We start from the raw sequence: 25,510 nt of genomic DNA, 5'->3' as shown, positions 1-25,510 counted from the left end.
ATATTGGTGCAAAAAATTAGTGGGGAAAAAAAAATAATTAAAAAAAAGAGAAAAGAAATGGCCAGTAAAAGGGAGCACAAGCAAATACATAAACCGTCTACATTTTGAATGAGCCTGCAGCAAACACATTGAAAAGAAACTTATGTTGAAGTGTGTTGCTATACCTATATTTTGGTGTCACTTGAAAAGAAGGTAAATTCTATTTTGGCCAGAAAGATACCCAATAAGAGAGAAGCCTGGCTACTTTCATCGCATATGTAATGTCAGTTAAGTCATAATAACAATTGTGGATAAGTTTATCAGATAAGATTACCAGAATCATGCATTGGAAAAGCAGAATTATTAAAGATCAATGGATTCTGCCAGAGTCCAAAGGATAAGTGTAAGACACATTTAGAGTATGTAAACTAGGGATAGGGATAATGCAGCACAACGCTCCATTCTGAAGAATAAAACAGTAGCCAGTACTAAGTAAATATTTTGCATTCTTCACTTATCAATAACAATTCCACCCCCGCTTTCCCATTCTTTGCGAGTTATGCATGTAACACAGTGGTTATTACAAAGCACAGTCATCATAAATGAAAAGCCAGCCAATGTCATACACAGAGCACTAGATACATTTCTGTGGGTTACCAGTTCTAGGAAGAATACCACAAAAGAAATGTTACATTTTCTAACTATCCATCATTTTAACTTCAAAACGATGAAATGCTTTCAAACACCATCTAGGGCCGGTTTGTATTTTTCACGTGTAAGATACTCCAGAGCCCAGGAAGAGCTGCCATGTCATGCACGTAGGGACTGTTAGCGGTATCATGCAGAGACAGAGCATTCAACACAAGGACATAACCTTACCTAGCAAGTTCTCCACCCTGGGCTTGTGCCTGCCCTGCAATTGCATCCATGATAGCATCTTGGGAATACATGCTGATCGGGGTGTTATACTGGGCGTGAATTATGGTAGCCTTGCCGCCTAGGCCTTTCACCTCAATGGGTTTGTGTGTAGACAGGGCCGAGTCCTTCAGGGCACTGGGGTTGAAACGCTCCGCGGAGTCCGTGCTGGGTTATGCAAGAGTGAGGTTCAACAGGGAAGGGAGGGGAGGAAAGGAGAAAGGCGTGACAGTTAAGTGAGAGAAAAAGCACTGACAGAGGAGCATGCATGTCTGTTCACGGCATCTTACGACAAAAGCTTCTGGTGAGATGGTAAGAGACAACAACATAAGTAACAAGTAACAGTTAAAAGCTGTCTGTGCTCACGGATGACATTTTTATGTTGGCTCACAGACGTATAAAGAGAAAAAAAGGTGAAACAGTTGTCAGTGTATAAAAAATCATGACAAATCCCTCAGTATTTATGTGATAATTCATATATTAAATTCTATTCTTACATGCATATATACATAAAAGTGTATATAAAAAACACACACCCACGCATACATATGCGTGCCCATGGACGTACATACATACTGCAGAGAATTCCCAGTTTATTTACCACGTCCGTTCATTCGTTCAGAAGGGTCTTAGCACTAGAAAGTGCAATGGGGCATACAGACGTCAGGCCCTCTGTTATTTAGAAGGTTCCAGTACTTTCTGCCTGGATTATTACTCATAGCGAACTTTAGTACTTGCGCCTATTAATCTTCAAAGCTTTCCTCACAAAGACTAAATTCATCTTCCCCCAATCTCTGTACAGCCAGCCATCAGTGTTGCTATAGCATGATAAATGCTCAGTCTCAGATCAAAATACCCTACATTGCAATCAGCGGGACAACTGCAGCTGCAAGAGTAACTGCCACATTTTCCAGTGGCTCCATTTATGAGGAAGGATTTTTATGTGAGAAATTGAGCCATGAGCAAGTTAACTGAAGCTCCCATTACAACAGAACGAGTCAGTTTAACGTCAGACTTCAGCTAAAGAGCACCTGGCTTCCTTGTACCTCCTACTTGTACATTGTTCTAGTCCTAGAGTTAGGACTGAGTATTGCCTGGAGTTCCAATGAGCAAGCTAAACCTCAGCTGTCAGTCCCTGAAGTAGCTGCTCTTCTCTAACCTATGGGCGATCAGACGGATCCCTGGTCTGCTGTTCCTATCGCGGCAGCAGCAGGAGGATGCCAGCAGTACAGGTTCCATACGCTCGCCGAACTGGGCACAACTGAGAATTCCAGCCTTTGGGAAATAATGGATATTTCACAGAGGTTTCATCTTGAACTGGGCCCAACAGCTGGAAGTGGATATATCTCCCCCTAAAAACAAATTCTGAAAAATGTAATCCCATTTGATTGGAACAATTTTGCTTTTCAGTTTAAAACCATTACAGCCTACGTTTATTAGCTAATAGTAAGTCTTTCGCTGGATTTTTTCATGTGACTGAACAACAGCTTCTCTGGTTGGCAAGGAACCACTAGTGTGCCTGTCTGCTGTGAACTGGCCACAGAGGGTGTTTGAGTGCTAAATTTGAACCCTCAGCCCAGCATGGAGGAAAAAGAAAATCAAGTAAAGCTGGCAGCCGTCTGACTTAATCTTCCAGAGATTACCAAAGGTGATGGGCCACCTCTCAACCCAGCCAGGGGATTCCACTATGTGTTCAGCCTTTTGTTTGGTGGGATGCCCTGACTAAAGATGGACAGTAAGAGAGACAGTCACACATGATTCAAAATACTTGCTCTAACATTAACAGCCACATGCTCAAGGAACAGACACATAAATATGCACATGCTGTATTACAGCCACAGCCTTCAGTTACACACACCGACATTATAAGGGAGGGAACCAGGAAGCTGCATTATGCATTCAAAAAGTGAAAGTCATCTTTTTACAAAGACATTTTCACATTTAAAATATCTCGCCATTAACTATTCATCAACTGTGACAATGTTATTATTGTACTGACATCATCTGTTGAAGGGTGATGTGCAGAGGCGCAGGTTGTTTTACTCTTGACTTTTCAGCATGCACGTGCCTTACTTTAACAATGGTCTCTCTTTTCTTTGTAATACCCTGAACGATCACACGATAATTAGGAACACACAGGTCCTCAAGATCTTGAATTTAGTGTTCTCTTTCCCCCACATTGTCAGAAATATTGAAGAGATTCTAAACCCAAGATCAGAGAAGACTGTGTGAATGAGAAGACAGAGGTTAAATACGCCACTTTTAAAGAATAAAGTTCAAAGCAATTGGTTTCCACAATCAATTACAAAAATAAAAACTAGTAATCTTAGAACAGCCTATATTTCCCTAACAGTAGCGGCAGGAGTGATTTAGGCTTTCAGTTGTGGTATTTGAACAGTTTCAGTGATGTCTTTCAAGAGGTTTTAGACACATTACACATACCAAGGCAAAACTTGCACTAAAGTTAACAGGATTCCCATAAAAATAAAAGGGTTCAGATTTTCAACTGCAGAGTTTTCTTTATAACTCTTGAAGTAAACAGAAGATATTAGTGCTTGTCAGGGGTGCTGGGCTCCAGGACAAAGTGGCAGAGGTAAGACCCTAGAGACAGCTGGAGCACCTCTGCAAAATGAATGGGATTTTTCTACCAAGCTGGAAAAGGATCAGGAAAAATAAATCCCAGAGCAAGTAAGATTAAAAACATCCCTATAATGCGACTTCTGCTTTCCAAGACAATTGTAATAGAATAATTATCCATGTAAATTGGCTAAAGTTTCATCACTCCAAAGGAGTTACATCATTGGCATGACATCACACCCACACCTCATTAAAACCAACAGAGTATGCCAGACCAGTGTAAATTATATGCATTAAATATTATTTCAACTTTATGTATTCTACCAATTCTAACCTTCCCTTGTCAGTTTAGATTTGACATTTAACTAATATAATTATTTATTTTACGCTGAATTTAACCCAGTCTCTCCAGCAATTTCTGGACAACATTCAGTTCAGAGACACAAAGAGCAATTTTAGAGAAAATCCTCTGCCCTTAGAAAACTAAAGATCAAAGCTGAGGATGCTGAACTCCTAAATGAAGTAGATCAATCACATTTTCAAATCAGGAGTTGCTTCTTATTTGGGCAATATGCTTACTAAGGTAAATTACTTTTTATCTTTTCCATATAAGTATCTCATACCAACCTAAATTTGAATTTTAGTGGAGTGGGACTTTGGAAATTAATTTAATGCTAAGGCTAAAAATACATCACTAATAATACCCCCCAAAAAGGCTCAGATAAGGCTCCCCAAACCTGAAGGTTTGAAGACTACTTAAAGAGTTAGGAGGAATTAAACCTGGAGTATAGAGATGAAAACATCTGAAAGCATTTACAAAAACTGAGCAAGCTCAGATGCTGACTCCATTTGCAGCGTTAGAGCATCACCAAGAAATGCCGAACACGTGGCGTGCTTAGAAGGGAGCACCACTGGACACCGGTGGCAGCGCGTGACGCTTGCCATACCAATAAGGTTTTTTAAAAAATACTTCCATTGCAAGCAGACACAGCAGGAATACAAGGGATCATGCTACCCCAGAAAACAAATCTTCACACATACAGCATAACACAAATACTTGGCACTACACAGAAGCGATACTAACTTGGCAGCGGTGTTGGTTATCACCTAAAAGAAGAGAAAGAGAACAAACAACATCAAAACCAACCAAACAGAAAAAGTCAATAGTTTTTAGAGTGCAAAGGGCAAAAGGTATTTACGAACATTACTACAACTTTTTTCAGACCATCTACAAATAAGAACAAAACCTAAACATATCCCTGAAAACCCCAACATGATTAAGAAGGGAAAAAATGTAGGGATTATAGTAGATCTCCTAGGATTTAGTAGGGTCCCATAGCATTTTGGCTGACCCTTGAACGTGAGTGTATTGCTGGGCATCCCTAAAAGTACCGTTATCAAAGCGTATGGGGGAGGGAGCGGAGGGAAGAAAGAAACATTTGCAGAGCATGTTCTCATCTGGAAATAGCAAACGAGTGGTAGAGATTATATTCTTCCCTCAGATACTAATTATTCAGGGATTAAATCCGTTCTCCTCAGGCCACCCTCAGAGTTGGTATTGCAAGATTGATCTTTTGGTCTTTTACATGCTGGAGAATATCCAGAGAATATATTGGTAGATGATTTAAATCTAAAACCAAGGAAAATGCCTTTGTACTTAACAAACTCTTGGCCTAAATCTGACTGTACCTACATTATGCCAATGGTAGTGTAAGCCAATTAATTTCAGAATAGTCATTCCTAATTTATTCCATGTGAAATGAAGCAAGTCCGTGCATTATGTGTTTTTTGGATATCCATATCAGGATATTTTATTCTATCTGGTATGTACACAGTGTGAAAAAGCATATGTTCATGCCACATCCTGCTTTGCTGCATAAACAAGAAGTGACAGTGGCTTGTACAGTAATTCCAAAAGAAACACAATATAAAACTCAACGTAGGCCTTACGTGGGCCAAAGCTGGGGGTGATGAAGAGATAGTGTGCTCAGACTGCAATATTGTGTCATTTGCTCATAACTCTTTCTGTTGGTTGCACGAATAGCATTAATGGGCTATGACATTTAATTTGTTTTTTCAAAGCTTAGAATACCCATATTTTGCTCTTATATTCTTGGGTGAAGAGTAATTCATCATATTTTGCCCAAAATAAAAAGGAAGAGAGTCCAGGATCAGTTAACGAACATTTCTTCTTATTCAGCTGCACAGAATGCCGTTGACAGAACTGGGCACAGAACCTTCCAACTTGCTGCTCTAACATTTCTGGGACTGGGACTGATACTGGACAGGAATGTTACACTGTCAGAGTGACATTCAAAGTGGATTTGTCTCCTCCTGCTTTTGCCTTGCAGAACCTTTGGTATTTTTTACATACAGTCCTTTTGCATGGGCTCATCCAGCTGTCTTTTTCATGATCAAAAACACTCTAATGAGCTGAAGCTGCAGTAAAGGCTTTGCGCTTCTGCATTGCCACGGAAAAGCAATCACAGAGCACCTTCTGCAGCTGCTGTTCTTCAGACTCTCGGATTCGAGAATATTCTTCTAACTTTATAAACCCTACATTACGCCAAACATATCAGTCTGTTACAGGAACCAGCTGAGATATATTAGGAACAAGCTGTAGCCTGTAAGCACATCAGTGATCCTATATCCATTTTAGGTATGCACAGGACAGCTGGGCACTCATTGACAACGAAACATAGTGTAATAGTATCATTTTCTGAAGTGGACTCTGATGCCTGCTTTAATCTTCTAATCCAGGCCTCTGCCTTACACATAAAATAATATTTTAAAGGCAGAACTACTGTCCCTAAAATACACCTTAACTAGAGGAACCACTTGTTTGCATACAAAAATATGTTCAAAGGTAAAAATCATTATGTGCACACACGAAGAACAGCTCGAAAGCCACATGTCTCAGTAAAGATTTTTTAGATGTGAAGAGGCTACTACAGCTTCCTTCAAAAAGAGTAAAGCTTTACTTCTCCTTACGTTTAGTATGTGATGAGAAAATTCTCTCCAGCTCAGACCCACGAATTATTTCAGCTTGGTTCTAAATACGGACATGTATGAAACACCCAACTTGCTGCTCACAGAGGTCACACAGTAAGAAGCTAGTAACCCAAGCCACCTGGCACGTACTTGTGGGACAGGTATTTACTGCCCTTGACCTACAATGTGAAAAATAACTTACACTGGAATGAAAAAGAACCCCATGTTACAGGCTATGACTCACTCTTCGTATTTATTAATACTCCCCCTTTCCAGAGCTTTCAGCACATCAAGTTCCACACTCTTAACAGGCCACCTCTATTTTTCGCCCTGGGCCAGGGTGATGAAGTTTTAATGTAAAAGTGTATCACTGAAACCGATGCTTCTTTGCAGATCAAGGAAACAATCTCAAAATTAATTTTAGCTTGCTGATAGGATTTTCCAAAGGGTTTAGCTAAACCTATAACAGCAATTCACACAATTAAGTTTAAATGATTTGGTGAAAACGACACCAAACTGAGATACGAAATATACCTTAAGATCAACCCCCAAACCCGAATTTTCTTACAGCTTTTACCATACTGCTAAGTGCACATTCATGAATGCATAATAAATTCACAGTTTTGGAGCACCGTAATTTCACAATCTTTACGCAGCATCTCATGTTGTACCATGTGATAAGAATGTCCACAACGAAGTGCAGAGCTGATGTGGCAGAGCTCACAGTGCTTTCTTTGTGCACTCCTTCACATATATCCACAAGGAGATCGAGACTATCATGGATGATACCAAGTCCCAAGGCAGTTGCAGGTTCCATGTTACTCTCCACAGAGCAGGAAAGATGCCTCTCGCTTCATGGGTAACACTCAAGTGGGAGTGACAGTATTATTGAACTCTGAATTTTCTCTGCGTGTAAACAGAGATGTACAAATCTCAGAGGAATTACCTGAAAAGACATGAACTTAGTAGCTCTGGGCTCTTTCATCTTTTCAGATTGTTCCTTGGCTGCAGGATAAAGGCTGAATTTTTTTTAATAGAACAGTTAGATGATTTCTCATAAATTTTCTTATTTGTGCACCAGTGCTACAAATATTACAAGCAGATAGACAGCAATTCCCTAAAATTTTGTTCAAACTTAAAAATAAATAAATCTCAGGTGTTTGTTCTAAAGAACCTTGCTTTGTAATTCAGTGCACTGCCACAGGCACGCACTAACACGCACATATAAAGGAGACACAAACCATGGAAAAGCAGCAGAGTGAAGACAGTGACGTGTTTGCTGCAGGTACACCTTTTCTGCACCCCAGCAATCACTGTCATATTACGCAGTCCTATCGCGATGCCCTCTGGAATCACCAGAATGTTTCACATTGACTTCGGTGAGTGATGGATGCAGCTGTGTTGCAATTTTGATAACAAAGAAATAGTCAGAATGCTGAGCCATCCAAATACAGCCCCTTCACCCTCACCCTTGCATGTTAAGGAGGGTTGTGAAGACAGCAGGAGAAAGATAGCGAGATACACTCCCAGGAAACCCTGCGTATTGAAATAAGACACGCCTTAGTTTTCCTCAAGAAAACTGTAAATTTAGAGAAAAGCATTCTGAGCTTTATTTTGCTGATCTTGCTTGTTAACTGGAATTATTTTCTTTAAAATACTAATTGCCTTCCTTAATTATCCAGTATGAGAAGGGAGGATAGGATTTTTTCAGATAAGTTAATTAGGATTGTTAATGCCGAGTGCTCAAGAGAGTTACAATGAATCATCTAAACCGCTTGAATCTAGAATATGTATATATGATCTTTTATAAGACATAAAATATCTTTACTTTGCTACAGCTTAAAACCCCCTGGTTTTGCTCTTGCAAAGCGCTTCTGCAATAGGATATAAAGTACTTGAAAATTCACATTTGCTATCAGACCTCGAGTGGATTGCCTAAATTTTCTATTTTCCTCATATCGCCAAGTCCCTAGTGTCGAAAGTACACTTTTCCTTGTATTCAATAGAAGAAATTTATCTTAATTTTAAATAAACACGAATAAACAAATTAGAGATTTGTTTGCAAATTAATACATGAAGGCAGAAAAATTAGGAAAACCTGTTTCTCATTGTTTTTTCTCATGTATTGTAGTCCAAGCTCCTCACCTCACCAAACCTACTAAAAACCAGTTGATCTGCAATACAGTAACACTGAAAGCCTTGACAGCATGGGAGTAAACTGTCTGGGTAGTACCTAGAGATCATTCCTTGTTATATACAAGTTAAGAGCAAAGCTAACAGATGTGAGACAGACAAATGTTCAAACCAGAGGATTCAAATATTGCCATTTTGACTCATTTTGCATAGGAATGCCAATATATTAAGGCAGGAATTATAGCAGGATGCTCCAGTAGACGAGCATGTCAGATTTGCTGGTCAAAGCAATTTCTCTTTAGGAAAGTACCAGAGATCAGATCTGTTTTATAGCAGCTTCTGTAGTGGCCGACAGTGATATGAGACTACATGCATTAGTTTAAATCGCTACATGCCAGAACCCTGAGATGATCACAGTTACTTCAGTCACAGTGTTCCTCCTCATGCTCTGGTGACTATTGGCCAATCTGTACTGCAATTCAGATACCAAAGACCAAGAGTTATTCTGTAATGGTACTGTGTCTATGCTTTGGAGGGGTACTGGAAAACTTAATGATTGTTCCAGACCTTAGTTTATGATTACCAGACAAATGCACATTAGGGTAGGTACTATTACATTCATTTTTTAGCAAATTAGTTACTTACTGAAATATTAAATATTTTACCATATTACCTACCCTCTAGGAAGTCCACCTTCCGAAGCCCTTCGGTTGAGACTTAATTTCATGCATCTCAGCCATTTCCCTTAGAGTCTCTGCTGAGTAAAGGCCAATAGGGTTGTTATACTGCCTTGCAGGGCTCAAGCTGGTGTAAAGGACTAGTGCCATCAGTCAACACAGGGCTTAGTTTTGAACCTAGATTACTCTTTTGCGCGGTGAAATGTCAGGAGTCACAGACTGAGAGGACATGGAAGATCTAACTGCTGGTAGTCTTTAAGTAGGAAGAGCTATTTGAAAAGCTGATCTCTTGCTTGTCGAGGTAGCCTGAAACGTTCCATTGGTTGCTAAAATACTATCCCATAGGCCCAGTCGCCGTGTTAGTTAGAGGACTGAAGGTTGTTCTGTTGCCATGATTTCCCAAGCAGGTTCCTGTAGTAGCAAACATGCAGGCCAAGAAAGAAAAAAGAAAAGAGCAATCATAGAACACATGCAAAAATAACATAACTGCAATTACTGCCTTTCTAAACATATTGATAACTTGCAATAAATAGATTGGGGCCAAAGCATCCAACCTTTTCAGGGAAGATTTTCAACAAAGAAATGCATTGTTCAAATGAGGGAAGCAAAACATACTCAGGCATTTTTTTACTGGGTTTTAGTTGAAATCAACAAATACAGCTTAACATTAAAAAAGCATTTGCTACCTAGTCAACCTCATAGCAATAATTTTATATAACGACAACACAATCCATTAATTTCTAGGATAATTAAGAAATCTTAAAATAATGTCTTGAGGTCAGAATCATTTGAGATAATATAAAAACACAGAAGTCAAAGCCATTATTTATAAAAACATAATGATTCTAAACCACACCATTCTATTTTCCATGAGTACACTTCAAGTTATTGTATTGGCATTGCTTTCATTGGCTCTGGTTCATGCTAATTAGGCCATGCAGCATGGTTAGCAGATAGACCTAGCAAGACTCAAGAACAGGTACTGCACAACAGAAGAGGATGCTGCTATTCTGATCATTTCTGCATAATTTCCACTGGAAGGAATGTGTGTGTGAGTTATGTAGACGATGAGTGTGTGATCCTACAGTCATGTCCCAGATAATATTCCTAATTAGGACAGCAGGCATGTATTGTCTCTAGTCAAAGTCACGGGAATTCTCTCCTACAATAGCTATCCCCACCAGTCTGTGCTGGTGCTCAAATTAGAAATGTTCTACCAAAGCTCATCCTGGAAAAATGCAGTACTATGCTTCAGTTTCACAAATGATTTGCTGTTAATGCAGCCTAGCGAGACCAAATAAAAGGTAACATCAGAACACAAAAATACTGCTTTTTTCCGCAACACAGTGCAGGAAATAATAAGTTTTAATATGAGCTGTGAGGAAGTTTCATGTAAAACATCTGTGCTCATGTTGCCTTAAAACACCCTGTCAGTGCTTCAAGCTCATTCTTGGTGCAACACCCCCTAACCCCCTAGGACTGGAGGGCTCTCGGCCCTTTGCGGGAAGCACAGAGCACCCTCAGGGTTAAATTGCCTCATTTCCTTCCGCTGCTGGCAGCGTGTAGCGATCACAGCTCTATACCTTTTGGAAGTCTGCCTACCTGCAGTATGGATAATTTTATCAAAGAGGAATACAAACTTCACTTTCAGGAGGGCATTTTATACCTTTACTGTCAGTTTTCTTATTCTTTAATTTCTAAAGGCTCAGTAACTGGAACATGAATAGCAAGATTCTAATAATTATTTTTAACATCTCTATAATTTGAGAGGTTCACTAGAAAGATAATATTTATAATTCTCCTCTTGGATTTTTCTATATTGCATGTTTAAGTTTAGGGAGATTACATTTGAAAAATCAAGATAATATGGCCTGATTAATTAAAATTAATTGCAAAAACACCCCTAAAGGTCTAAGGATATAATTAATCATAACATTAAATATATTTAAGATGTTTTGAATCAAAAATGTAAGGCAGATGATAAAATGAACTGAGAACGTTTTTGTCAGTAATAAACAGGAAGAAATTTTATTTGGCATTAATAGCTGCCTGAGGCTGTTGAAATAGATCATTCTAAAAGCATTTTTCAGACTATGCCTTTGAAAATAAATACATTTGAATTACATACTTCAGTCATTATACCCTGACATAGAAAACAGCAAACAAGTGGCCTACTGCAAGCTTCCAAGTATCATCAAACAAACAGAAAACAGGTATTCTCTCTAAAAATGTGTGGTAAAAGAGGCACAAACGCACGAGGCCATGTTCATAATTTAAGTCACCACTTGCGCAAATGAGTTTTACATGCCAGCAGAGGGGAACAAAACAAATATTTAAAAAAATACAGAGGCAATAGAGAAGAAAAAGGATATGCCAGAGTTATATTTGTTAGTTACCCCCAAAAATCTGTGACTTTTATCTAAGTTAACTGTGGGTTTCCTCTCTAAACTCCATAGTAAAAGGACATGTACAGAGATCTGATTATAAAGTATCAGTTTCAACTGCTAATGAGAGAAACGACAGATATTTCCTTAATCCTAATGCATTTTCATAGTTTTGGTGTTACTGGACACCAACAGCAGGCAAAGGAAAAATTATAGGACCACCATAAAAAATGACAGTCGATGATTTTGCTCACCTTTCTGACATGAATGGAGTTTTGGTTTCACTCCTCAAACAATTTCTATCTAGAATAGCACCATGCTGGTAACTCAACACTACAATTCTAGGAAGCCAGCAGTGCCAGGTTAGCATTCTCCATTTTGAGTCAATATTCATGGCAGTTTTAAGGTGGTTGTTTTCCCCGTGTTTGGGGGGAAAGGGATGAAACAGGAAGAGTCTAGGAGAGCAGCTGTGTAACTTCTTCTAAAGAATTACTGCCCAATAATCAGCTTATTTAGATCTTTCCTTTAGTGATTGACAAAGAATCTCTCATTCAATTTATTCCCAGTAGGATATTTTAAATTTTTTTTCTCCAGTTCATGGCAAAAACAGATCAATGCATCATTTCTGAAACAGTTTCTGAACGTGAAGGTCAGATTTGTGACACTGAGCAGCAGCCCGGCTTTCAGCCTTACATCCCATGAAATGCAGCCAACAGTAACAAACGTTCCCGTTTCCCACCTCTCTCATCTCGTTCTGTCTCTCAGTCTCTGTGGCTGGAAAAGCAAGCTAACGTTTCAAACTACGCAAGTCTGATGCCACCCTCCAGCCGACCAGAAGAGGAGGCTCTGACACCGAGCAATGGGCTTCTTCCCTCGAGAAAGATGCTGTGATCCTGCAGCAATTCCTTTACCACGAGGAGAAAACTGCCTTTTAATTTCCCAGTGTAATGTCAGTGAATGAGCTTCAAACTGATAAATGCAGAGGAGTCTCAAACATTTGGGAATAGAAGGAAGCTACAAATCAGCTCCATTTCCATTCTGAAACATTATTTTTTTCTTTATAAATATTCAATTTCTATGACAGGCAAACACTCCTTCTTATGTATCAGAGAAGTAAGAAAAAAATTTGTATCAGAAGACACAATACCAGTTTTTCAGGTCCTTTTCCTTTGACAGCCCATGTTCTATTTATCTATTGCTACGACCATACAGTCTTTATTTACCTTTTGCACTTCTGGGAGAATAATTTTAACTCTATACTACTGAATTTGCCTCCCAACATGCCCAATAAGCACTTGTTGCTTTAAACTTTTTATAGAAAGAAGGAAATGGAGGCACTGTGGCATTAAATGACTCCCGCTCAAAGACATCCAACAAATAGCTTTTGGCTCAGCGAGATCTTCCATCCTATGCTTTACTTAAAAAGTCAAATCATCTCTTCATCTGTTTTCTCTTAGCCACATAGGTTGCCAAATTTGGCAGGAAAGAAATCATTAGCATTACAAGATCCTCACTGGGACTCTGAAAGAAGTGTGTTCAGTACTGTTTCATAAACAGGACAACACATGGTCATATTATTACAATTAAAGAGATTGTCGTAATACCTTTATGCCAAGGGACAAGTGTTGAAGCTATGCTTTGCCTTAAAGCTTCAGCTTGAACCCTCTGAACTGCACTGAGCTGAACCTTCACCTGTGTTGTGCCTCCCCCCGAAAAGCTGCAGGAACTCTCTGACTGATGATGGCTTAGTTTCAATCCTTGGATGCATGCTTACTCTTCTTGTTATGTGAATGCTTTCAGCATTAGTTATGCCCTTTCTTCCAGCTATGCCACACCTGTGCAAAAAGACTTGACTAAATCTTTTGACTAAATCAAAAAGATTTGACTAAACTGAATGAAAATTGTTTCAAGTTTGATATTAATGTCAGATAAGGAAATAGTGAAACTGCAAATCAGTCAAACACTTATTTCCAATAATAGCCCTACAGCTCAGTTGATGCTATAATTATGGTTGCAGAACCTGTATCATCCATAACATTGATCAGCTCAAGAAAGTAAGGAGAAAATGTATGTTACTTGTGGAATGTAGAAAAATTTCTATCATGGTGAAGAACTCTGGGGTTTTTATACTGTCCTTACATCTTTGTAAAAGAATGGATGCTTATTTTTCTAAAACACAAAAAACCGTGACCATAGCAGTCAAAGAAAAAATACGTGCTTGAAAATTAGTGGAAGCTGCAATCAGACCAGCAATAACGTACAAGAGAATTTATGGTTTAAACTAGACACTGAACTTGCACATGCAGATTTTTTAGCTGACATTGCCATGCCTTAACCTTGACTCAGAGAAAGGTGAGAAAAACTTCTCGCGATGTTTGAGGACAGCACTGTCATAGCTGTCTTGTAATGTAGACTTTTGCTGGTTTTTGCAACACAATCAAATTCATTTCCTGTGAACCATCAGAATCTAAACACTGCCAAGAAGTAATGTGGAGGTGACAGCTTCTGCCTATGTGTCACAGAATTCTTCATTTCTACAGTGATACTGTTACTAGAAATAATAAAGGGACAAGCAAAGAAACCTTGATTTTTAAAGTACATTTACTGTAACACACCTTATTGCAACATCCTCATAACACTGTTTGTATCAATAAAGACTTTTTATTCTGGATTTTGAGACTAGTGCAGCAGTTCAGTGCCTTCATTCCCTTCTAAACCACCCTCAGAGGAGAATTCTTCTTCAGTTACAAATTACTGTTGTCTGCTAGTGTATATGAGTGACACAAACGTCACTCCTCTTGACCTGCAAAGGGCCCCCCACTCCAGCACTCTACTGCTACCTCTTCCCCCAGGCCAAAGACCCTACACCTAAGATGACCTTTCTGAACACTGCTAGATACCCTGTTTCCCATCATACCTTTTTCTAGTTGCCACTCTTTTCCTCCAGAAAGGTTCCAGTAAATCTCTCTTCCAGCTGCAAGTACTGCCTGTAGCCCATTCAGAATAGGCTGCCTCCAATAGCTCCTATAAACCTTTCCTAAGCACCGATGCACAGAATGCACAAATGTGAGACAATGCACAAATGTGAGATACATGCTTCTGAAAAAGGGCTGAGTCCTTTGATTCTCATCTCTCTCTGAAGGGTTAAAACAGAAAATGTAAAGTGACTTTATCGCTTTCATGCCAAAGGCACTTTTAGGACCTTTATAAAAACCCTACAGTGCGTGGAGTTAACTTTTCTATAGGGTAGATAGTTAAGGGAGAAAAATGTTTTGTGTGGTAAACAGCTTTGAACACCTATGGCAGTAATTTTAAAATTGACACTTGCCAGGACAGAAATGCACCTAATACAGAGTCATGAAAATCTGATGTATAAAAGCTTTTATGTGCCTGTGGTGGAAGTAGGCAAATTTGTCATACCTACACAGGTGCTACTGAGGGTCCCAAGAGACAGTTGTCAGTCTTAAGTTGGTGAATAACTCTCAAGAGATATGTCTACTTGCTGCCTTGAAAACTAACAGCATTCTGTGTAGCTCTTAAGGGAAAATAAGTACTCTCTCCCCGTTCCTGTCCCTATTACTTTGCTGGTGCAGTTGAACACAGGTCTAACTAAAAGAATGATCCATCATTTTTGTTCTAGGAATTTCACAGTACTGTTTGGTGACTCTTCCAATAACTTTCTCCAAGATAACTTCTATAAAATCATGATATAAGCAGAAACAACTCTGAGCAAGATAAATTCTTAATTTCATCTTCCCTTGCCAAAAAGTTTACATGATCCAGAGTGAAATAACATTATTTCTGTCTCAACTAATAAATAGACAGACAGGTTCATTTCAAATTTGACAAAATAAAATTGAATCAAATTATTCTCCCCAAGTGTGCTCTCTTCTGTTAGTTTCAACATATTTGCAGCGGTTACAGGGATGATGTGAATCTGAGCTGTGAATTTAGAAAGCATGGTGTTTATAAAAATTACTTAAAATTGATCTGTGGAAGTCAGAACTGCCAAAAGCAGTAGCACATCACCTAACTCCCCATGTATTTTGATCTTCAGTGTTTCTTATTTATACGACATTCTAGGGATGAAACTGGCACTCTCAGAAGGGGTAAAGTTGCAGCAATGGAGATTTTACCTCCTCTCCATTTGTCTAATTAAATGCCCTACCCAGTGCTTGAGCCTAAGGATATATACCATCTTTCAGGTATCCTTGCTCCCCAGTGCATCCAAAGATACAGACGATGAGTTCCCAGGTACTCTCAATGAATGCTGTTTATTCTAGTATGAACATTTATTTTATGGAAGACGATGAGCTTTGACAACAGAAACCAAGCCATCCATTCCCTCTGCCACTTGCTGTTAGTCATTAAATTGACTTATCCTCTTTATTTTTTATTCTCATGTCTTTTGAGTAATGTGACAAGAATACACTATGATGCAAGCTTTCAAATGCCCCAATGTCCTCTTTCCAAATCAGTGTCTTTTCAGTTGTAGTCAGGATTTGGATACACTGAGGCACAGTCTAATGGTTTTTCCCCAAGAATCTACAAAAGCAAATGTGTATTTTGAGAAGCTTTGGTAGCCTCTTGCAGTCTAGATGAAAACAAACTGCTCAGAATGGGTTAGACCAGATCACAACAGAGGATAGCTGGATGCTTTGGTTCTGCTAATCAGGAATTAACAAAATACAGATCACTAATAAATTGCATTGTGGCAGTTTTGCTGCCTTGTGCATTCATTCAATGTTTACTTATTTGGGGTTGGCACAAGCTATTTCCTGTAGTAGGTATTTACCTTCGCCCCAGTAGATAAAAATGGTACTAACTTTGGCTGAGGAGAAATGTGTCACATACCTTCTGGTGGGGAATCACAGCCCTGGGAGAGTCAATTCTGGGCGCTGAGGTTGAAACTGGCACTGGACGTTTAGATCTGCAGAGCCAAAAAAAAAGAAAAAAAAAGATTAGCAATCTGGACTCCTATTTTTCAGCTCTAATGTCATGCAAAAATGTTGCTTCGTCAGGTGAGAAAGCTAAGCATATCCTAGACTTTTTCTAGTGATCATCATGCTTTTTCTGCATCCTCATTTACAAAGGTCTTAAATGTGAGAAGTTTGATGTAGTTTTGTTGAGTGATGAAAAGCCACCAGTTATGGAAGCAGCCTCTGACTTGGGAGATCATCTGTTTTCCAGTACCTTGTGACAAACTTCATTTTCATAGATGACAATCAGCCACAACTAGATAAATTCAGGCTTGGGCAGTACTCTGAAGAAAGGAACTTAGAAGTGTCTTAAAACGCAGAGACTAAACTTCAGTCCTGAGGCATCTCAAGATCAACTCCTCAAAAGATTATTATTTAATAGCTTAAACTGTATAGCAACTGCCACAATTTAACCCTCTCTGCAGGGAGAAAGATGAGCTTCAGACAATTTAGTTTCAAAAGGAGCAGATCACTACTGAATTAACCACACTCCAGTCCAAATGCCTACCTTTCACCTGTATTTGACAAATATACGTACATGATAATTTAAAAACCAAAAATAAACCCCACTAAAATGCTTTCAAAACACACAGTTTGCCCTTTCATTGGAACAGAACAAAGAAAGCACACTGATGAATGCTAACTGAAGCACTCTCGGATGCTCAGGTAAGTGAAGATGTATTTGTGGGAGGTGTTGCAAGAACCTGCATAGTGCTGAACATCCCCCTGAAATCTTTCCAGTACACGTGGAATGAAATGAAAAATGTGAAAATAGACAAAAGAATCAGAACTATACAAGGAATATCCTATTGCCAACCTACAGATCAGGATTATGCACAGAATTCTCATCTTTAAAAAGTACATTTCAAAATTAGGACAGGTACAAAAATGAAATAAAAATACTTAAAAGCATACAAATCATGTAGAAGTGACTGAGACATTCGGAATTGTTTTCTTTAGACAGGAGATGAATAAGGGAAGACATTACAGAGGCTTAGAAAATAATGAATGGTAGAAAAGGGGAAATAAGGCTACGTTCTTGAACATTCAGTGAAATTGAAAAGACAACGCATACAAAATTGATAAAGGCAAACATTTTTTCCTAGAGTACTTGATTAACCTGAGGTGAAACTCATTGTTACAAGACATCATCGAGACTATGAGAATAGCAGGATATCAGAAAAGATTAGATATTTATACTTACAACAAAAACCCCGACAGCTGCTTTAGATTGGGTAAAAATAAGTAGCCATACAGACTCTCATTTTTTGTAGCACAACTTAAAAGATTGATAGTGGAAGACCTTCTGTGTTAGGTTCATTATTTCCTTAGTGAGGGCTGTATTGCAGTTTCCTCTGAAATACCTACCAGTGGCATCTATCAGAGACAGAAGGCTGAGCTGGACAAAAACTGGGCTCACCATAGTGGCAATCCCTGCCTTAATACCTAACTAATATTGAGCTGTGTATTTACCTTTAGCTGCCACACATAAAATATTTCCATAAGCAGGAGTAAACAAACAAAAAAAACTAGAAAAAAGGAGTAAACCTTACAGGAACTGGAAGATTTCCATGTAGAAGATACGGAAATGATGCTACTTTGAGAGTTGAAAACAAAGACAATGTAATAGATGCCTACCTCACAACCAGAGACTATGAAAACGAACACAGTTTGATGAGACAATCAAAACTGGCCTTTTGTTAAACAATAGGTAATTAACCTGTGAAATTCACTGACAGAATGTATTCCTGAAACAAGAGGCTAGAAAATTCTAAAAGGCACTAATGTTGATACTCACAGTTGGAATATATCACAGTATACTCTCTAATACATAATTATCTGAGAAATATATACCTTCAAGCTCCAAGAACAAGAGCTAATCACTAACTGCCTAAAACAAACTTTCCTCAGGAGAATTACTAACTGATTTGAGTGCTGTACCCTTCTTCCAACCATTTTAGCTTAAAAAGAGAAACAATAAATCATATTCATGAGACATACACATGTATCATGAAAGACAGCAAAAAAGAGAAAGGGCAAAAAAAAAAAAAATCAGCTGCAGCCCAGAACACAGAGTGGCTGAAAATTGATTGCAACAATTTATGAACAGACAAAGATTTAGGGGGAGATTCTGATCCTCCATGTATTGGTGTCACTTCTGGGTACACCCAGTTATTTCTGTGAAGTTATGTGGGGGGACCTGGGCATGCTCAAGACCACAGCCAGGGAGAGCAGACACTAAGCGTCCCCTCTGCTCTGCTCACTGATCATGAATTTTAGTGCCAAAGTTGCTCAGAACTATCAATGTTGTTTGCCACATACAGATGTACAGCAAACAACGACATACTGCATGTTTAATGCATAATTATATTTGTACTGCAGCAAAGGAATTTATTTACCAGACTACTCCATCACTTCTGTTGTTTATTGTACATCTATTTTTCCTCACCCGACCACAGAAGATGATGTTAAAAAGCTGTATTCCTTCCACGTTACTGATAAGCTCTATCTGTCATTCACAGTGCTATCCAACCAAGATTTTTATTTCACACTGAGGTTTCAAGATGTTACTTTAAAACAATGAGGTTCCTACATAAGTCTGCCCTGGATGTTTATAGCTTTGATATTTAAAAACAGAACAATGAGACTTCCTAGATTTAGCAGACGCTTGCACCAGAGAAAAAGGGCAGAAGAGGTGAAGTCAATTTGCAGAATGAAAGTGTATGCACTTACAGAATAAAGTGATTATTTACATAAGAGCCATTACTCCTCAGGAAAAAAACCATCTGCAAGTTCAGGACATTTTTTTTCCTCCCTTTTTGCTAGATGAGTCAAATCCTGCAGCAACACAAGTTTGCTTTTCAAGTGATGATGGTGCTGTTGCAAATGTGTGTGTCCAGGTTTACATTTTAATCCATTGATTGCAAAATTATTTTATTCCAAACACTCAGGGAGTGTACTTGCTTAGTAGCGCTATGAGGAGGATGAAAGTCCAAATTTCACAAATGACTGTGACAATTTTAGATTTCATGTGGAAATTTCCACAAAGATTGGTTTTCTGAAGCAATTAGTTTGATTTTGACTTTTAGACGTTTTGTTCTATATTTTCAAAGCTAAAAATGGAAACAAAAACCTCATTTCAAAATGAAAACTCAAAACAGTTTTAATGATGACCAAATACATCATTCTGGTATTTTTAATTCTCCTCCTTTCCACAGATACACTTCCCCTTTCCCTCCATACTGGTTCTCTTTCTTAATGAAGTTCAAAACCAAGATGGATGCAGTTTTGCAAAGCAGTTAAATTTTGACCACCTACCTAAATATATCTTTAATTGAAGAGCACTTGACTTCAATCCTGGTATCTTTGCACTCACAACAAAGGTTCATTAGGAGTCAACTGCATTAAGAGGAGCTGCCTGCCTAAGGAAGGGCTGCAAGAGTCCTGTAATGCACTATCAGCTTAACCTGTGTCCTCAGGGGAGCACAATACTATACTTGCAGAGAGGGGACATGCTCTAACAGACAATAGGTCTTTTTCATCTTCATGTGGCTTTTTTTATATTTCATATCATCTTCACCAGTCAGTGTCCATCTTCTCTTTCGTAATTCTCAGGACAGCTAAAATAAACATTTATTTTCTTCCAGTAATCTTCTGCTTTCATTTTATTATATGTGAGCATTTATTTATACTTCTTTGAGCATCTTAATAATTGTATCTTAAAATCTCAAGCACTAGAAAATGAAGAGTCAAGGGCATGGCAGGTAATAAACCAGATTGGATTAGGGTTAGAAATGCTTAGAAAACATTTCACGTACTTTACTTATCACCCAATTGAAATGGACTCGTTCTGGAGTGGAATGGGTAAGCACATGGCAGGATACAAAACAACAGAGCATGTAGAATTGGGCTTCTGATGATATATTTGTTTTAATGCAATAATATTCCTGACAATTTGGTGGGGACAGGGTGGGGGGAAGAGACGTAAAAGGGGTAGACTAAATATCACTCATGGTTACCAGTTTGAGGTGTCCATTTAATAAGTGCTAAGATCAGTAATGTGTCAGTTAAATCTTCAGCTAAACAGTGAATTAAGTAGCCAAACAGAAGCTTCTTCTTATCTCTAAGTCTTGCACAGAAAATCTTGAGTCTTGTGATACCATGGTTTAATTCCCTAAGCTCCGCCTGGGACACCAGCAGTCTTAGTGACTCCACTGAGAATCACAAAGACAAAACCCTGAACATTTCACAGTACTTCAAATATAACTGTGATCACTTTGGGGCTGAGACCTACTTTCCCTCTCTTAGGATATCATCTGTGCCTGCAATAAAATTGGAAAGTATTTCCATCAGCAGTTTTGCTCTCTATATATCAATGGTGAATGCAAATATTAACATTTGGTTGGATGACTGATTTGTTAATTATTTCCCTGCATCATGCTGCACTCAGATTGTGAGACAGGCAATTATACCTTCCAGACCTACCCACAGCAATATATGGACAAAAACTTCTTATACATAAATGGCACCAACCTAAGGGGAAGCTGCTATTCAAAAAAAAAAATTCTATGAAAGAGAATTTGTTTGGAAGTATATAATACCCATTTTCCCTTAGAAGCGATCTGAGTCAGGGCAGCCACAAACATTATGGGATAGAAAGGAAAAGGGAAAAAGCCTCGGAGAGTTTTGTGGAAGGAACTGGAGAAAGCATGCAAAAAGCTGAGACTTTTGAAAAGGAGTATATATTAAAAAATGTTGGAGAACCAAATTCTACTCTCCTGGTCTCTCTCTGACCCTTTCTACTTCTGTGGCATCTGCACAATGCCTGTGGCATCTTCTTTACTCCTCCCCTCCCTCCTGCTATGCAAAATCCTTTCTTGAACTGCCCCTCATTCTGCCCTCCAGCCTACTCCCTCCTGAATGGAGCAACTCGTTACTGATGCCTCCATCTTCTCTCAGTTGACTTGGTACCAACCCTAAAATTCCTCCATCCCAGCAGCTCCTACGGGCAAATGGGGAAGCTCTGCCAATATCCCTGTGGCTCTACTCTGTGTGTGACAGTTCTCCAAAGAGTACTAAGTATGGATGCTGAGCACATGCCTGGCACTCACCCGCACATAGCAAGCTCTACACTTAACCTCCATGGACACCTTTTTTTTCAGGCAGGTTGTTTCTCTTGCTGTCCTCTTCTTCCTGTCTTTGCACTATTTTTAAACCATTTCCAAACCTTTCTTCTCCTTATCACTACTGAAAACTCCGGTAACGTATAAAGAAATGTGGGTTCATCCCCAGGGAATTTCATCCAGTTATAGAACTTGTTTATGCTGTCACGGATTGAATTTGCATGTAGACGTGTATTGCCATCAACACTGTTGAAAAAATACATTCATTTAGTCTGGAGAAAAGGAGGCTCAGAGAAGACCTCATCGCTGTTGATACAGAGGAGTTCAAGTGTTGTCCAAATCCAAACAGATTTCTAATACCATGCAGATGAACTCTATTTTTCCCCTTGCCACTCAACTTTTTCTAAAAGCAAAAGCCTAACTCAGGATACTTTGAGCATTCTGACCACAAACTACTTTCTTTAGTTTCCTGAAGCTGTTGATGAAGCATATTTACTTAGCTGATTTCCCTGTAATTCCTCTTACCTGGGATGTGGACCTTACAGTGTGCCACGTGGCTTTTAGAGCATTTCTAATTGACATATATAGGAGAGAAATATTAGTGAACATGGATAATGAGATCTTAACTACAGTCCACCTCATTTAGGCCTTCATGTTTTCTGTTTCCAAGCTAAAACACTTCAGTGAGCTTTCTATTAATGTCTGTATCTGAGAGACTTTGACTGGAAACATAGCTGTCTTAAGACTGCTAAGTTAAGGAAGTTAGCCAGGACTTGTCAAAAGAATTTTTTTCCTTTTGAGGTACTCAAGTACTGTTTGAGGTTGTCATTACTGTATGCAGAAACACCAAGGGCCAGCCTGTACCCAGTGCTCAGTATTGCCATGCTGCAACAGATGCCAGCCAGGGAGAGCAGAGACACCAAGAGGTGGCTGACCCTTGAAGATGCCTGAAAGACAGGCAAAACACACCTTGGTGTAATTCTGCTTCTGCTGTAAGAAACATTGGGGCCACCAACGATTAAGATTTTGAGAAAAAAAGAATGAGGCCTGACAGCTTTTATAGTGGCTGGTGGGCAAGAAACACCACAGTAAAAAGGATCCAAAGGAAACTACGAACCTCATGTGCACATATAATGCATTATGAGATTGATCTAGTAAAGCCTTAGTGTTTTACCAGATTCAACGATTCCTCATTGCACTGCTTAAAAATACTATAGCATCCATTCCAACCAGCTTCAAGTGTGTAATTTACATTTTGACACGTCCACGCTTAAGCTAAGCAATGTTACTCAATAAAAAAAGGTCCCAGCCCTAATACATTGTGACCTTCTTCTCTACTGTAACATTTTGGGTAACATATCGACTTCCTCATTGCAGAATGCAACCAATAACTATTTATCTGAAAGATTACAACCGTCATGTGTATTTAGCAAGTTGTGTCAGCCCACTGACTCTGGCAAGATGTGCCCGTAATACCCATCTTGACCTTTCCATGGTAAGTGCAATATAATATGTGAAAGGATTCACATGGAGGTTATCTTTAGTTCATCCAGAGAATATTTCCCAGACAAATAAAATTATGATTTTCAGCCTCACCTCTAAGCTGGTATTTGGGGAGGGGGGGGGGGGGGAAACGTGATATGCACTCCAAGAACAGTTCTAATCCCTAAGCAGCATCTTATTGTAATCAAGACTTCATGGCCCTTTAAAGCCCTGGCATATATCTACAGTTTCCAGGGTCTTTTCTAAAACTAACAAGGACACTTTATGCAGTGAGTGTAAATAGCATTCCACTCAAACTGCTCATGTAAGGAATATATTTATATTTATTGCAGTGACTGACATTGATATTTTATTTCATTTTCCATGGAAAAAGCTGCTCATTAATTTTAACAGCATTAAATGTTACTATGCAAAGACAGTAACTCACAGCCCTGTTCAAATGCTAGCCTGACATCTATGAAGAAATCCTACTGCCCTCTCATACCTGTGCACAGAGACAACTGGGCATGCAATGGGATTCACCTTTATTTCACAAGGAGTGAGGGAGGACCACCTCTCTCAGCTCACAGTAGTACATGGCAACCTCCTTAATCCACTAGTAGGATATGCCTTTTTTGATGCTTTGAGCACACAGCATCATCAGAAGTTTGGGGAGGAAACCTTGGATACCGGAGACAGATGGCTCTCAAAAGTTCTAGTCACATGTCTAAGCAAAATAAACTAACGAGTATCACATGTCACATCCACCATTAGTGTTGCTCTCCTTTTTCTACTAATCTGCTTAAAATGTTGAATTTACACACACAGTGATTCGGCGAAGCACATAAGCAGCTGTTTGACTACTCTGCTTTTCGTATCTTTCCAAAGGTAGATTTTGTAATACCTCTCCTGAGTACAGGTACATGCTGTTACCTACAAAGGTGCTCACTGAGCAAATTGTGGAGGGCTCCAACACAGACTATCCATGTGGTTGTAGATGTCAGTACTTGGTCCAGTCTAGATCATAATTATTCCAGTGAACATCACATGGAGTATCTAACGTTGCACGAGCTTTTAATTTCTTTCTGATATTTAGCCAATATTTTCTTAATTTAACTTTTAAATCCTGCTGAGAATCATACTGGCATGTTTAAACATAACTTCTGTAGAACTCAAGGGAACAGATTAAAAGACAAAGCTTCATTTTAAAATTTTTTCTTTTTATACTCTTACTTGATTTTTTTAAGTGTCATCTAATTTCAGGCTGTATTTCTATGGCAATATGAACATATTTGTACTTGAAAATATGATGAGTCCATTTCTAGTGAAATGTTATCAAATGCAAATGGCACATTTTGTCAACACCTAAGGTTGAGCTGTTAAGTACTGTGTTCTGACAGGAGGCGGGCATTCATATCCTTAATCCAGTCTAATATGGTCATAACCCTCTCACTTCTGCATCCAGTAATTCAGAGATCCTTACTGGAGTCTTGATGTGGTCCTTGTTCCCTAAACTTTTAAGTGCTGCTACGCTAGCTATTGAGTCCCAGGTGGGATGCCTGAGAGTAAAAGTGTTGCTGCAGCCTCATCCCCGAAGCAGTCATTTGGTATCGGGTATTCAGTTTCCATAGTTTTAAGACTGCAGTCAGAAAGGCAGGAACAATCAGGAAAAACTTAGTCACTCCAAGAATGGATTTCAGGAGATACATTCACAATGCTGAACATGAACAACAGCAAATTATCACTAGCATTAGTGTTCCTATCAAGCACAACAAAAAAAGTCACATTCGTACTCGCTCAGATTGTACCTCTAGTGTGTAAGCAGTCCCTGAATGAAAACATCATCAGTCTGATGAATGTAATGGAATCATTCAAAGAAGGGAAAAAATTTCCAAATCCATATTTCCATTTTCTGCTGTTTTTACTAATCATCTCCTACAATGCTTTTAGAAAATATTTCTACAGCATAGTCTGAGTACCACTATTTCAGACCATGCTTTCATCAATATTGTTTATATGTTTTAATGTACTCTTAAACTGGGATAGATACCCTCTTCTAAGTCTTCTGAGCATAAACGGAGCCTAAATCTGGTTCCGATTTAAAACATGCCCATCAGCAGACCTAAAACATGCACAGAATTGGTTACTATTCACAGCTTCAGACAAAAGAAAGCAGTTTACAATAACCGTTGAATTCCCCTTGCTTGCAGTTTGCTGTCACCACATGCTTTATTTATAGTAGGCCTGAAATAAGTACTGCAGGATCAGCT

At 38.9% G+C, this 25,510-nt stretch overlaps 1 protein-coding gene across 1 annotated transcript in view; it reads right to left on the bottom strand.

Annotated features, from left to right (window-relative positions):
• The window catches only part of LDB3 (LIM domain binding 3), a 127,539-nt gene that overhangs the window by 63,604 nt on the left and 38,425 nt on the right, over positions 1 to 25,510 (bottom strand). The window contains 3 exon segments of the mRNA XM_068399673.1: positions 859 to 1,062; positions 4,556 to 4,578; positions 16,511 to 16,586. Coding sequence (XP_068255774.1) covers positions 859 to 1,062; positions 4,556 to 4,578; positions 16,511 to 16,586 — 303 coding nt within the window.

Source organism: Nyctibius grandis, chromosome 4 (assembly GCF_013368605.1).
Source record: "Nyctibius grandis isolate bNycGra1 chromosome 4, bNycGra1.pri, whole genome shotgun sequence".
Classification (NCBI taxonomy): Eukaryota; Metazoa; Chordata; class Aves; order Nyctibiiformes; family Nyctibiidae; genus Nyctibius; species Nyctibius grandis.
The sequence above is the reverse complement of the archived record's forward strand: the minus strand, read 5'-3'. Positions and strand labels throughout refer to the sequence as shown.